Source organism: Nerophis ophidion, linkage group LG03 (assembly GCF_033978795.1).
Source record: "Nerophis ophidion isolate RoL-2023_Sa linkage group LG03, RoL_Noph_v1.0, whole genome shotgun sequence".
NCBI classification, from domain to species: domain Eukaryota; kingdom Metazoa; phylum Chordata; class Actinopteri; order Syngnathiformes; family Syngnathidae; genus Nerophis; species Nerophis ophidion.
Window position 1 is genome coordinate 19,527,446 of NC_084613.1, and position 15,237 is coordinate 19,542,682.

At 38.2% G+C, this 15,237-nt stretch overlaps 2 protein-coding genes across 3 annotated transcripts in view; one reads left to right on the plus strand and one right to left on the minus strand.

Annotated features, from left to right (window-relative positions):
* LOC133549269 (patatin-like phospholipase domain-containing protein 2) overlaps window positions 1–6,231 on the plus strand; it is a 33,983-nt gene extending 27,752 nt beyond the window's left edge. Inside the window, exon 9 of the mRNA XM_061894508.1 lies at window positions 3,691–6,231. Within this exon, the coding sequence (XP_061750492.1) occupies window positions 3,691–3,755 (65 nt within the window). The 3' untranslated portion in view covers window positions 3,756–6,231. The remainder of the gene's footprint in view (window positions 1–3,690) is intronic.
* On the minus strand, window positions 51–13,239 carry LOC133549268 (G/T mismatch-specific thymine DNA glycosylase-like). 2 transcript variants are annotated; one of them, XM_061894506.1, is made up of 11 exons: window positions 13,086–13,238; window positions 9,541–9,608; window positions 9,174–9,334; window positions 8,660–8,979; window positions 8,513–8,582; window positions 6,096–6,231; window positions 5,927–6,009; window positions 5,755–5,849; window positions 4,557–4,728; window positions 4,345–4,491; window positions 51–4,259 (listed from the first exon to the last, which is right to left on the minus strand). In XM_061894506.1, the coding sequence occupies exons 2-11, from the start codon at window positions 9,597–9,599 to the stop codon at window positions 4,132–4,134; spliced, it is 1,371 nt and encodes a 456-aa protein (XP_061750490.1). In that variant the 5' UTR covers window positions 9,600–9,608; window positions 13,086–13,238; the 3' UTR covers window positions 51–4,131. The 2 variants fall into 2 exon arrangements, with proteins under 2 accessions (XP_061750490.1, XP_061750491.1); XM_061894507.1 differs by lacking the exon at window positions 9,541–9,608 and having other exon boundaries at window positions 13,086–13,239.
* Between the last annotated feature and the right edge of the window lie 1,998 nt (window positions 13,240–15,237).

The window sequence follows — 15,237 nt, forward strand, 5'->3', positions numbered from 1 at the left end:
TTGATTAAAAAAAAAAAACACAGCTAAGTGACAAATGAGCATCAACCATGTAGAAAAAAGCACCATCAGGACATTTTAATACACAAACATCATCAAATTCCGTGTGTGTCATTTTCAGCGACATCAAAACAATCCTAAAATTGCTAAAATTCAGAAAAGAATAGATTCATGATGAAAGGCTGCTGAGGTAATTTAACAGAGGAGTCAGTGATGATGCGTTTGAGACCAGGGGAGATCTGGTGGTGAGTTCATGGCAACGCAGGTTTTTAAAAAACTGGTCAAAACAGGAGTTTGTGAAAGTGACAGCGTCTTCAAAAGGACCTCTGAAAAACAGGCCATACAATCCAAAATCTACATTTTGACAATGTAGTGCTGTCTCAAATTGAGTACTTCCATTAGTACACATACTAAAGTATACTGTAGATACTGTCTACTTAGTTTCTGAGTGCGCCCTTTTTGACACATTGAGCGGTCTCAAATAGAGTACTTCAAAACAGGACACTTATTTAAGTATACTTTAGATACTGTATACTTAGTTTTTGAGTGCGCCAGTTTTGACAATGTAGTGCGATTTCAAATTAAGTACTTCCATTAGGACACTTAAATTTAAGTGTACTGTAGATACTGTGTTCTTACTGTTGTTTCTGAATGTGCTAATTTTACTGCTGTCTCAAATGGACAGGAAACTTATTTAAGTATTCTGTAGATCAGGGGTCACCAACGCGGTACCGGTGGGCACCAGGTAGCCTGTAAGGACCAGATTAGTCGACCGCTGGCCTGTTCTAAAAATAGCTCAAATAGCAGCACTTACCAGTGAGCTGCCTCTATTTTTTAAATTGTATTTATTTACTAGCAAGCTGGTCTCGCTTTGCTCGACATTTTTAATTCTAAGAGAGACAGAACTCAAATAGAATTTGAAAATATTTTAAAGACTTCGTCTTCACTTGCTTGAATAAATTCATTTATTTTTTTTTCCTTTGCTTCTTATAATTTTCAGAAAGACCATTTTAGAGAAAAAATACAACCTTAAAAATGATTTTAGGATTTTTAAACACATATATATTTTTACCTTTTAAATTCCTTCCTCTTCTTTCCTGACAATTTAAATCAATGTTCAAGTAATTTTATTTTTTTAATTGTAAAGAATAATAAATTCATTTTAATTCTTAATTTCAGCTTTTGTTTTTTCGACGAAGAATATTTGTGAAATATTTCTTCAAACTTATTATGATTAAAATTCAAAAAAAATATTCTGGCAAATCTAGAAAATCTGTGGAATCAAATTTAAATATTTCAAAGTCTTGAATTTTTTTTAAAATTTTTGTTGTGGAAAATCTAGAAGAAATAATGATTTGTCTTTGTTAGAAATATAGCTTGGTCCAATTTGTTATATATTCTAACAAAGTGCAGATTGAATTTTAACCTATTTAAAACATGTCATCAAAACTCTAAATCTAATCTTAATCAGGAAAAATTACCAATGATATTCCATAAATTCTTTTTTTAATTTTTTCAAAAAGATTCGAATTAGCTAGTTTTTGTCTTAATTTTTTTCGGTTGAATTTTGAATTTTAAAGAGTCGAAATTGAAGATAAACTATGTTTCAAAATTTAATTAAATTTTTTTTCGTGTTTTCTCCTCTTTTAAACCATTCAATTAAGTGTTTTTTTCATCATTTATTCTCTACAAAAAACCTTTCGTAAAAGGAAAAAAAATGTACAGACTGAATTACTCATTTTTTTATATATTGGTAAATAGATTTATTTATTAAAGGTAAATTGAGCAAATTGGATAGTTCTGGCAATTTATTTAAGTGTGTATCAAACTGGTAGCCCTTCGCATTAGTCAGTACCCAAGAAGTAGATCTTGGTTTCAAAAAGGTTGGTGACCCCTGCTGTAGAGAATGTGCTTGAGTATCTGAGTGCGCCAATTTTAACAATGTAATGGCCTCTAAAATGAAGTACTTTCATAAGTACCTAAGTGTACTATAGATACTATGTACTTAGTTTCAGAGTGCCCCAGTTTTGACAGTCCCGTACTGTGTCAAATGAAGTACTTCCATCAGGACACTTATTTAAGTGGACTGTAGATACTGTGTACTTAGTTCCATTCTGAGTGCGCCAAATTTCACAATGTAGTGCCATCTGAAAGGAAGTACTGTATCAAATGGAGTATCATCAGGAGACTTATTTAAGTATACTGTGTACTTACTGTAGTTTCTGAATGTGCCAATTTTACTGCTGTCTCAAATGGACAGGAAACTTATTTAATTATAATTATAACATTTAATGTGCTTGAGTTTCTGAGAGCACCAATTTTAACAATGTAGTGGAGTCTAAAATGAAGTACTTTCATAGGTACGTAAGTGTGCTATAGATACTATGTACTTAGTTTCAGAGTGCACCAGTTTTGACAGTCCCATGCTGTCTCAAATGGAGTACTTCCATCAGGACACTTATTTAAGTACACTGTAGATACTGTGTAATTACTGAAGTTTCTGAATGTGCCAATTTTACTGCTGTCTCAAATGGACAGGACACTTAAGTAGGCTGTAGATAAGTACTTGAGTTTCTGAGTGTGCCACGTTTGACAACATAGAGCATCTCAAATGGAGTACTTCCATCAGTTATTTAAGTATACTTTAGATACTGTGTACTTAGTTGCATTCTGAGTGCGCCAAATTTGACAATATAGTGCCGTCTGAAATTAAGGACTGTATCAAATGGAGTATCATCAGGACACTTATTTTAGTATACTGTAGATACTGTGTACTTACTGTAGTTTCTGAATGTGCCAATTGTAATTCTGTCTCAAATTGACAGGAAACGTATTTAAGTATGCTGTAGATAATGTGTGCTTGAGTTTCTGAGTGCGCCAATTTTAACAACGTAGTGGCGTCTATAGTACCTAAGTGTACTACAGATACTATGTACTTAGTTTCAGAGTGTGCCAGTTTTGACAGGTCCGTACGGTCTCACATGGAGTACTTCCATCAGGACACTTATATAAGTATGTCGATACAGTGTACTTAATGTAGTTTCTGAATGTGCCAATTTTACTGCTGTCTCACATGGACAGGGCACTTAAGTATAATGTAGATAATGTGTGCTTGAGTTTCTGAGTGCACCAATTTTAACAATGTAGTCCCATCTGAAATTAAGTACTTCCATCAGTACCTAAGTGTACTTTAGATACTGTGTACTTAGTTTCGGAATGCGCCAGTTTTGACAGTGTTGTATAGTCTCATATGGAGTACTTCCTTCAGGACACTTATTGTAGTATACTGTGGATACTTTGTACTTAGTTTCTGAGTGCACCAATTTTGACAATATAGTGCCGTCTGAAATGAAGTACTTCCCTCAATATGTAAATACACTGTAGATACTGTGAACCTATGTTTCTGAGTGCGCCAATTTTGATAAAGTAGTGCCGTTTCAAATGGAGTACGTCCATTAGTGCACATATCGAAGTATAATTTGGATAAGGATGTCTTAATTTTGCAGTGTGCCAGTTTCGGCAGAGTCGTCCTGTCTCAAATGGAGTACTTCCATCATTACTCTTTTTTTAGGTGTACTGTGAATACTGTGTACTTACATTTCTGAGTGTGCCAATTTTGTGTTGCGCTGTCTCAAATCCGGAAATGGCAATTGCAATATTTATCTGTGACCTCGTCTTCTCTCCTTTTTTAAGCTGAACTGCAACCACTTGAGGAAGCCCCTACCCGTCCGCTACGTCGCCAAGAAGGTGGCGATTAGGGGTGGTTTGGGTCCATCGCGGCGTGCTCACCAACTTGGGCGTGCTGAAAAGACTGTGTGCGTATGGAAGAGTGCAAAATGAAACACAGATATTAGCCTGTTTCAAGTAATACGCTGACCCCCACTGGTCGGGAGTGTAAAGTACAAGACTGAGTCCCCGTTTAAAAAAAAAAGGACAGTGGGAAAAAGTCCTCGTCCCTGATTGGACGTCGGTAAAAACCACCGCCGTCGCTGTGAAGAACAAAGAAAAATCTAAAAGGATGCAGAAAGAAGATTCTGCAAGACGCCTACCAAGTCTATCTAAGCGCGGACATGTACGCTAATGGTTTTCCAGACGGAAAAACGGCAGTGGAGCCTCACTAATGTCTTTTCTTCCTCACGCGGCGCCGTCTTTCGCTCCTCCACTGATGTCTGGAATCTCGTCGGCAAAAGACTGCGACATCCACTGTCCGTCAGGGAGTTGACCTTCCGGGGTCTGCGACGTGCTCGCCTCCTGTGCTCGGTCTGTCGAGCGGGACACACAAATATTACTCCTTTATTACCAAACGATCTGAACTTTGACCGTCTGTGTTCAGGTGCGTGTGCTCACCTGTGTTTTCACTAGGGGAGAAGGTACAGTGACCGTTGGCCTGACTTTGGTCTCCTTCACCTCCGGGCTGCGCGTACGCTCCGCCGTAGGCGTCCTCGTAGCCTGGATCGTACTGCTCCTCCTTGATGGCGAGCCTCTTGGCGTCCTCTGTGAACACACAGGGAAGTGTCAAGTAAACACAGCATTTTCATCATCATCATCATCATTCATACCCTTGGCCAGACTCAAGTCAAAGGAGTAGTGGACCTCCTCGATCTCCCTGGGCTTGGCCGCGCCTCTCAGCTGGTCTCGGAGTTCCCGCAGCTTGATGTAGAAGTGCACTTTGTCCTGAGCGCGTGGGAACTGCGCACAGCGAGCGCTGGATGAAGGCATCAGGTACAGAGCCTGAGAGCAAGAGGGACGTTTCACTACTGCTTGGTTGTCCTTTCATTGAAATGGGTTCAGCTTTTCATGAACCACGCATGCGTGCACACAGTATTATATTCAGTGAAGAAGAAGATGTTTGTGGTATTTTGCTTTGAAAAGTTTGGTGCTTTTATAGGCCCCGACCGAATTCTGTCGGTACTGGCGTGTATCGAGTCACGTAAAATCCAACCGTGCCGAATTCCAATACCTTTGTTGCATGTGACAAAACATCCGATTTAAGACGTGCAGACTAAACAGTGGCTCACGTAAACGATCAGTACAACTCCCTCGAATGTTGCAATTTTTTAACGCCAAACAAAGCAAGTATGCCTGGTAAAAAAAAAGGCTCAAATGTGAAGTAAGGCTCCACTCTTGCTATATGCGCCAGCTTGACGCCAATTTACATTGGATTTACTGTAGACACGTTACTATTAGCAATCTTATATGGCGATTTCAACACCTCCAAATCTGGTAATGAAAACTACAACTCAGATGAATGTTACAATCAAACAGCTGGTTTGTAATAAGCACAATACTTACAGTACCAACACTTTGTAGGGCGCAACATAACACATTTCAGCTTCATGGAAAAAGCCACTTCCTTTTTAGACAACATACCATACATAGCCTATACATTACTGCCATTTAGCACTGTTATTATAATCAGATATTTTTTTAATTTTACAAACAAAAAAAAATCTTCTTTCATCGAAATATGGCACCGTTTTATTTTAATTGAATCGATAACTGGTGGTACTGACAGAATTCGGTCAATGCCTATAAAAGTACAGAGTAAGGTACTAATCCCTATCTGTGATAGTCACATGACTGTCACATGACAACCCCTCCTACATGCTTCCTGGTCGTCATTTAGGCCCTAAATGAGTGTATATTGTACGTAAAATTACATTATTATATATTATATTATATACCTTTATTATGGTTGATACAGAAATATTGAGCGCATGTACACACGTGTTTGTCAAATTGATGGCGTTTGCTCACCACTTCGCAGTCGGGGATCTTGTGAGGCTGCAAACCAAAATCAAGCTTCTTTGGTTTCTTACCAAATAGTTCTCGACAAAACATTTCATATATGCCTGTGAGGACGGAAAAAAACAACAACATGATTAAATCTCCTCTTCAGTACGCCCATAAATAGATAGGTATTGCTTACATTTGCCGTTGAAGACGGCGATAAGAGGTTTGAATTTCTTAAGCTTCTCGACTAGAATTGTGCCTCCTTCGCGCAGCTCTTTGCTGTAGGGACAAAAAAAACAAACTGTTCAAGCAATAAGGAATAAAATGCTCAATGAACAAAAAAATATTGTTGGGACGCTGTTTACGTTGAGAGGTCTTTGCTGCCCGGCGTCGCCCTGGCAACCATGTTGGTGAAGCCCATCTTGTACTTGCCCGGCAAAGCTGTGTCGTGCATGTGGTTGAGCTGCACTTCAGTGAATCCCGACAGGAAGAGACATTTCCCTGAAAAACAAGAAAAGGCTGTCAATGAGCTTTCTGGCAGATGCAGGGCACCTCCACAGGGTCCCTGCCCCTCTCACTTGTATTATTTTGTAATGTGGAATGTTGGAAAAGGTTTGTGCAGTTAGTTAAACCAAAACAATGGTTGGTTTGAAAAACACTAACCTATTTATCATTAACTGGACTTATGCAGTCTTTAGTTTGAAGTGGAGTGGTTATTTTATTGGCGACACATTGCAGCCACAATTTTCATTCAGTTAAGCTCATGACTAAGGACGGGTACCGTTCACATTTGAACCGATACGGTACTGATTGCCAGGAAGTCAACAGTACCAATTGTTGGTTCTTTTGTGTGTTAATAAATATTATTTTTGATAAAAATAAATTATCATTTGTTTACAGAAACATTAAGGAATGAGCTAATTATGATAACTGCTATCTAGTTATATTGTGTTTTATTATCACATTTCCAAGTCTCATTTGCAGTTGCAAGTCCAAAACGTCAGGTGGCAGTGGTGTATAGTTTATGGCGTGTTGTTTCATCAGTTCAGTCTTTGATGAATCTAGTCTTTTGTTGCGCTCTACAAAGTGTTTATAGTGTAAGAATTGTACTTATTATGCACCAACTGTTTGATCGAAACATGCATCTTAGCTATAGTTTTTATTAACAAATTTGGAGGTGTTGAAATCGCTATTTAAAATCACTGACGTTATTAAGTAGTATGTCAATAACAAAGCCAATGTATATTGGCATCAAGCTAGCAAATTTATGGAAATTTGTTACTTTGCAGCATTTTTTTTAATCAATTTCTTTATTGGCATTGATAATTGCAAAATAATCTAAGGTAGTTTGGCTAAATTTGCTCAGAGTGCCAAAGTCTAGTCTCGGACCAGCTGGAAGTCGGTCGGTGCCAAAAGAGGACCTGATTCGGTACCCATCTCTACTAATGAGGCAAGCACGTTTGATACTGGATACTTACTAATACGCTTCTGCCTTGACTAAACTATATTTAAAAACCTGGTGGCCTATTTTAGGCTCCCCCCCACCCCCACATTTTGGTCTGTTTTGGGGTCTCAGAAGCCTCTGCGAGTCATAACCCAGGGGGAATTTTGACATTTTTAGCAAATGTTTTCCCCCACATTCGGGTCTGTTTTGGACTTTTTTTTCCTTCATCATTTGGTCTGGCTAACCGGGTCCCCTTTGAGTCATTCCCAGGGAAAATTTTGACCTTTTTTCAACGTTTTTTTTTTTTTTTAAACATGTTGGCCTGTTTTGGGTTCCTACCTGCGAGTCATTTCTCGGAGGGGAATTATGACCTTTTTTTGGCTTTTTTCCCCACATTCTTGTTTTGGGTCCCCTTTGAGTCATTCCCCGGGGGAGAATTCTGACCTTTTTCGGCCGCTTTCGACACCTAACACTTGGCCGCTTTTGGTTTCTCCAAGACCGGGTAGCTGCCGGCTGTAGGGGCCATTCATGATTCCGGGAATATGTCCTGCTGCTGCAGAAGCCCACCAGAGGGCTCTAGAACACCCGGGACACCTACAGGTCCCTTCCCCATTACTAAATTAGGGGGAAAATGTAAAAAATAGGCCGGGGACCTGCAGCACTCTGCCCCTTTTGGTGTCTACTTTACAAGCCATTATCATCCGATTCTTGTTTTTTTTTTCTTTTTTTTATTATATCGGATCGAAAACCGATATCAATATGGGATTGCGACACCCCAACAGAGTACCGTATTTTTCAGACTATAAGTCGCAGTTTTTTTTTCATAGTTTGGCCAGTGGTGCGACTTATACTCAGGAGCAACTTATGTGTGAAATTATTAACACATTACCGTAAAATATCAAATATTATTAGATAGCTCATTCACGTAAGAGACTAGACGTATAAGATTTCATGGGATTCAGCGATTAGGAGTGATAGATTGTTTGGTAAACGTATAGCATGTTCTATATGTTATAGTTATTTGAATGACTCTTACCATAATATGTTACGTTAACATACCAGGCACGTTCTCAGTTGGTTATTTATGCGTCATATAATGTACACTTATTCAGCCTGTTGTTCACTATTCTTTATCTATTTTAAATTGCCTTTCAAATGTCTATTCTTGGTGTTGGGTTTTATCAAATAAATTTCCCCCAAAAATGCGACTTGTATATGTCTTTTTCCTTCTTTATCATGCATTTTCGGCAGGTGCGACTTATACTCCGGAGCGACTTATACTCCGAGAAATACAGCAACTTCATTTTTGTAGAGAAGAATCAATTTGATAAAACTTACAAAAATGATTTCCAGGACCAGGAAACCAGCGTCCGATGTAAGCGGCCATTAACCCTGGATTGATGCCAATCTGTTAGAGGAAAAAACGAACACGGTTTTGTGGTGCGGGACACGCCTTTTAAAAAAACGTCAGTAAAGACTGCTTACAATGACATAGTCGAGATTCTGTTCCAGCAGATCCGGGAGGGTTTTTTTCATCACCTCCTCCTCAGACATCCCTTTAAAACGGTCCACTTTCCTCTTCACCTTCTTGAAGCTCTCGTCAATCTTCTCCTGCTTTCCGTCAGCTTGACCCTCTGCGTTCTTCTTGGGCTTTGGGCCCGGTTTGCGCTTCGGGGCGTTGGGGTCCTTTGGGGGCTTTGGTGCCTTTGGGGGCTTAGGGGGCTTGGGAGCCTTTGGGACTTTTGGTGGTTTGGGTGGGCGTGGTTCCTTGGGTTGAGCTGATCTGCCTCTCTTTTTGGCCGGGGCTGCAAGGACAATTAAACACAAAAAAAATCAGTTATGACTGATAAAAAAAAAAAAAGGAACAACATAATGAAATTTCCTTTAAATACAGAAGTATAAAAGAAAGGCAAATTAACAAATTGGGGAGTTGAAATAAGGTGCACTTGATGGAAATGTGCCTGACGACAGATTAATTCGGCAATAAGGAGAAGATTACGTTTGGTCAGGTCAGCCGGCTCCTGCTGCTCCATCATTGGCTGAGGGTTAACCACGGCAGGTGTGGCTGTTGCTCCCGTCGGTGCCTGCGGGTAGGGAGACTGATGGCTGAAGGCGGAATATTGTGCTTGGAGAGCTTGGAACTGCTGTGTCGACTGAATCCTGAGGCATGGCAAGGATAAATGGGGCAGGGCGTATTGACACATAAGGTAAAACATGTACTAGCAATGATACAGTGCCAGTTAAAGTTAAATCATAGCATGAAAAAAATATATAAAAAATAAATTACAAATGTATATATGGTGCACATGCTTTCAATGTTCCTCACACTCGAAGGTTAGCATCCGTACACTCATGTGGAAACTCACCACTGCTGGAGATACTCCGAGGAGCCAACAGGCAAGGATCCATTCAGCCTATCGTCCATCTTTTGAGCCTTTAGTTTTGTTAAATAAATCAACATGCATATTACACGCTCAGATTGTTGTCAATGTTTGCGTCAAGCTAAACTAGGGTGGCCGACAATCTTGCAAACAACGTCCAAACGCAGAAACGATCCAAAACCAGGGGCCAGATGTGGCCCGCCACATCATTTAAATGGTCCGAAAGAGCCGGGATATAATAAAGCACCTTATCTTTTCTTATTTAATGCATTTTTTTTTCTTCCCATTTTGACATTAACAAAAACATGCAAATGTTTATCTTAAATATTTTTCTAATATTGCAAAAAAACATTAAATTTTTGTTTTATTTCGTTAAAATAAAAATACATTGACTTATGATTTCAAAGCAAGTTATCCATCAAATTGTACAATGTGTAAATGACAACAGATTTTACAGTAAAATTCTGGCGACTAAGCTGCCAGTTTTTTACCCTATTACACCTTCGGTACAGTTTTTTCCATGAGTAGTAATGCACTGTAAAAAGAACTGTAGATTTTACAGTGTTATGCTGTAAATGAAACAAAAAAATATATAGCAACTGAGCTTTTTAATATAACATTTAAATAAATTTTTTTACAGCGTACGTAAGAGAGACTAATAAAATGCAACTACATACTGTATGTGTATCATATACATTTATATTCATATATTATTTACTGTTATACTGTCCTCAATAAAAAGGAGTTTGACACGCCTGATTGATTTGATTGATTGATACTTTTATTAGTAGATTGCACAGTACAGTACATATTCCGTACAATTGACCACTAAATGGTAACACCCGAATAAGTTTTTCAACTTGTTTAAGTCGGGGTCCACGTTAATCAATTCATGGTACAAATATATACTATCAGCATAGTACAGTCATCACGCAGGTTAATCATCATAGTATATACATTGACTTATTTACATTACTGACAATCCGGGGGGTGGGATGAGGAGCTTTGGTTGATATCAGTACTTCAGTCATCAACAATTGCATCAACAGAGAAATGGACATTGAAACAGTGTAGGTCTTACTTGGTAGAATATGTACAGCGAGCAGAGAACATAGTGAGTTCACATAGCATAAGAACAAATGAATACATTAGAAGTACATTTGATTATTTACATTAGGTTATTTATAAACCGGGGAGATGGGATGTGAATGGAGGAGGGTATTAGTAAAGGGTTGAAGTTGCCTGGAGGTGTTGTTTTAGAGCGGTTTTGAAGGAATATAGAGATGCACTTACTTTTACACCTGATATAACATACAACTGGAAAATACTGCACCCTTGCAGCGTTGCTCTCTTTTTTGGTCGTTTATTGGATTCTGGACGTGCAGAATTTAATTAATTGCAACAGTTTTAATTAAGAGCATCCTTCAGTCTTTTTATTTTTTGGGTCATTTTCACGGTGGTAGAGGGGTTAGTGCGTCTGCCTCACAATACGAAGGTCCTGAGTAGTCAGGGTTCAATCCCGGGCTCGGGATCTTTCTGTGTGGAGTTTGCATGTTCTCCCCGTGAATGCGTGGGTTCCCTCCGGGTACTCCGGCTTCCTCCCACTTCAAAACACATGCACCTGGGGATAAGTTGATTGGCAACACTAAATTGGCCCTAATGCAGGGGTCACCAACGCTGTGCCCGTGGGCACCAGGTAGCCCGTTAGGACCAGATGAGTAGCCCGCTGGCCTGTTCTAAAAATAGCTCAAATAGCAGCACTTACCAGTGAACTGCCTCTATTTTTAAAATTGTGTTTATTTACTAGCAAGCTGGTCTCGCTTTGCTCGACATTTTTAATTCTAAGAGAGACAAAACTCAAATAGAATTTGAAAATCCAAGAAAATATTTTAAAGACGTGGTCTTCACTTGTTTAAATAAATGAATTTATTTTTTTTACTTTGCTTTTTATAACTTTCAGAAAGACAATTTTAGAGAAAAAAATACAACCTTAAAAATTATTTTAGGATTATTAAACACATATACCTTTTTACCTTTTAAATTCTTTCCTTTTCTTTCCTGACAATTTAAATCAACGTTGAAGTAAATTAATTTTTTTTATTGTAAAGAATAATAAATACATTTTAATTTAATTCTTCATTCTAGCTTCTGTTTTTTTGACGAACAATATTTGTGAAATATTTCTTCACACTTATTACTATTAAAATTTTAAAAAATTAGAAAATCCTTAGAGTCAAATTTAAATCTTATGTCAAAGTCTTTTGAATTTCTTTTAAAATTTTTGTTCTTGAAAATCTAGAAGAAATAATGATTTGTCTTTGTTAGAAATATAGCTTGGTCCAAGTTGTTATATATTATAACAAAATACAAATTGGATTTTAACCTATTTAAAACATGTCATCAAAATTCTAAAATTAATCTTAATCAGGAAAAAATTACCAATGATGTTCCATAAATTATTTTTTTAAATTTTTTCAAAAAGATTCGAATTAGCTAATTTATCTCTTAATTTTTTCCGTTGAATTTTGAATTTTAAAGAGTCGAAATTGAAGATAAACTCTGTTTCAAAATTTAATTTTCATTTTTTGTGTGTTTTCGCCTCTTTTAAACCATTCAATTAAGTGTTTTTTTCATCATTTATTCTCTACAAAAAAACTTTCGTAAAAGGAAAAAAGAATGTACGACGGAATGACAGATAGAAATACACATTTTTTTTTATATATATAGATTTATTTATTAAAGGTAAATTGAGTAATTTGGTTATTTCTGGAAATTTATTTAGGTGTGTATCAAACTGGTAGCCCTTCGCCTTACTCAGTACCCAAGAAGTAGATCTTGGTTTCACAAAGGTTGGTGACCCCTGCCCTAGTGTGTGAATGTGAGTGTGAATGTTGTCTCTCTATCTGTGTTGGCCCTGCGATGAGTTTGCGACTTGTCTAGGGTGTACACCGCCTTCCGCCCGATTGTAGCTGAGATAGGCACCAGCGCCCCCCGCGACCCCAAAAGGGAATAAGCGATAAAAAAATGGATGGATGGATAGATTGTGTGTTTGGACGTTGCTGCGCGTTTGCGCATATTTGCCACCGTAAGGAACGCATGTGCATGAGCGCAACAATAAAATGTTCAAACAATAAAAAAAAAAATCAAATAAACAAAGACAATAAATGATTAATTAAGATAATGATGAAACAAAACTGCACATATATTGCTACAAATCGACACTTGTTAAAAGTTAAAGCCCCTATTATTCTTCTAGTAGCTAAGCTAACAATGTTGAGCCACAATGTGAACCTTACAATGAGTAAAATAATCGATTACTATCAAATGTGAAGTTTGAGAACCACATAAGTTTAGTGCTTGTCGACATAATTTGTATTTATTCGGTAAAAATCAGTAGAAGGGACACAACTACAGGTAATGTTAGCACAGAGCTAGCTGCTAGAACAAGGCTAGCACGGATGAATGACTTCGCATGAGTACGATAATTGATAATAAAACAAGAGTCCATTGTTAAGGTATAAACAACATACCTGTCGGCGTGTGTTTTAATCAGATTCCTCGGCGGGGAAGTTGTTCTTTTCCCATATGTGCAGCTCTTTTACTCACAACATCAGAATAGCTCCAGAGGCAACAAAGACGTGACAGCGCAGTCCCGGTCAACTTTGACACTGGGCGATCCCAAGTTCAAAACGTAGGGGTCTTGAAATAATATACGAGGAGAAACATAATTAACACAACTATTTTTGTCATTTTTAAAGAGTTTATGTTCATAAATGTCATTTTTTATCTGATTGTCTTTGTTGGTTTCTTCAACGCACCACGTGTCTGTTCAGCACTTTGCACACTCAACAACAATGCACCCCTATTTCAATATTGGTTCGAGCTTGGCGGGTTTTAAACATCGAGGGCAATTTCTATTGGCTGCAAGTCTATGACGTGTAAAACCACGATAGACCCTCGGTTTTATTTTATTTTTATTTATTTTCTTAAAGGCCTACTGAAACCCACTACTACAGACCACGCAGTCTGATAGTTTATATATCAACGATGAAATATTAACATTGCAACACATGCCAATATGGCCTTTTTAGTTTACTAAATTACAATTTTAAATTTCCCGGGAGTTTCGTCTTAAAAAATGATGACGTGTACGCAAGACATCACGGGTTTTTAGGAAATATGAGCGCACACCCACAGCTGAAAGTCGTCTGCTTTAATGACATAATTACACAGTATTTTGGAGATCTGTGTTGCCGAATCTTTTGCAATTTGTTCAATTAATATTGGAGAAGTCACAGTAGAAAGATGGAGTTGGGAAGCTTTAGCCTTTAACCACACAAACACACGGTGATTCCTTGTTTAAAATTCCCGGAGGTGAAATTTTACTATGGATCACAGCGGTCAAGCGAACATGGATCCCGACGGAATGTCAACCAGCAGGTTTCGGTGAGAAAATTGTGGTAAAAAGTCGCTTCTTACCGGAGATCAGCTGAGCTTGCCCCGTCCACAGCTGCCGTCGACTTCCCTGAGACACTGGCGTCAAGACACCCGTGGACACACACCTCCGACTATCAGGTACTGTTAAACTCACTAAAACACCAGCAACACAATAGAAAGATAAGGGATTCCTCAAAATTATCCTATCATTCACACGTATTTGCTCAATGCGCTCACTCATTCATATTTCAAACGTATTCATACGATCAGTCGCGCGCACTCATCCATTCCTACAACCACTCACACAAAATGAGTAAGGACAGTGGAAATGAAAACATTGATTATCCAAAGCATATCACAGCACGTGTCAGACACGTGACAGGAAGTAATTATTTCCAGAAAGTATTACGTTTCAAGGTATGAAATTTTGATGGCACTATTCGCAAAATATCAAACATATTTCATGTCAAACATTAAATTGAAGTTGGCTGATGGACTTAGGGGTTTGTATATTGAACGCTCGAGATTGCGTCGCTTAAAGGCCTACTGAAACCCACTACTACCCACCACGCAGTCTGATAGTTTATATATCAATGATGAAATATTAACATTGCAACACATGCCAATACGGCCTTTTTAGTTTACTAAATTGCAATTTTAAATTTTCCGGGAGTTTCGTCTTGAAAACATCGTGTAATGATGACGTGTATGCAAGACGTCACAGGTTTTTAGGAAATATGAGCGTTACACACAAACACAGCTAAAAGTCACCTGTTTTAACGGCATAATTACAAAGTATTTTGGACATCTGTGTTGCTGAATCTTTTGCAATTTGTTCAATTAATATTGGAGAAGTCACAGTAGAAAGATGGAGTTGGGAAGCTTTAGCCTTTAGCCACACAAACACACGGTGATTCCTTGTTTAAAATTCCTGGAGGTGAAACTTTACTATGGATCCGAGCGCGGTCAAGCAAACATGAATCACGACGGACTGTCAACCAGCAGGTTTCGGTGAGAAAATTGTGGTAAAAAGTCGCTTCTTACCTGAGAAAAGCTGAGCTTGTGCTGTCCATAAAGCTGCCGTCGACTCCCCTGAGACGTTAGCGCCAAGACACCCGTAGACGTACACCTCCGACTATCAGGTACTATTTAACTCACTAAAACACTAGCAACACAATAGAAAGTTAAGGGATTTCCCAGAATTATCCTAGTAAATGTCTCTAAAAACATCGGAATCCGTCCCAA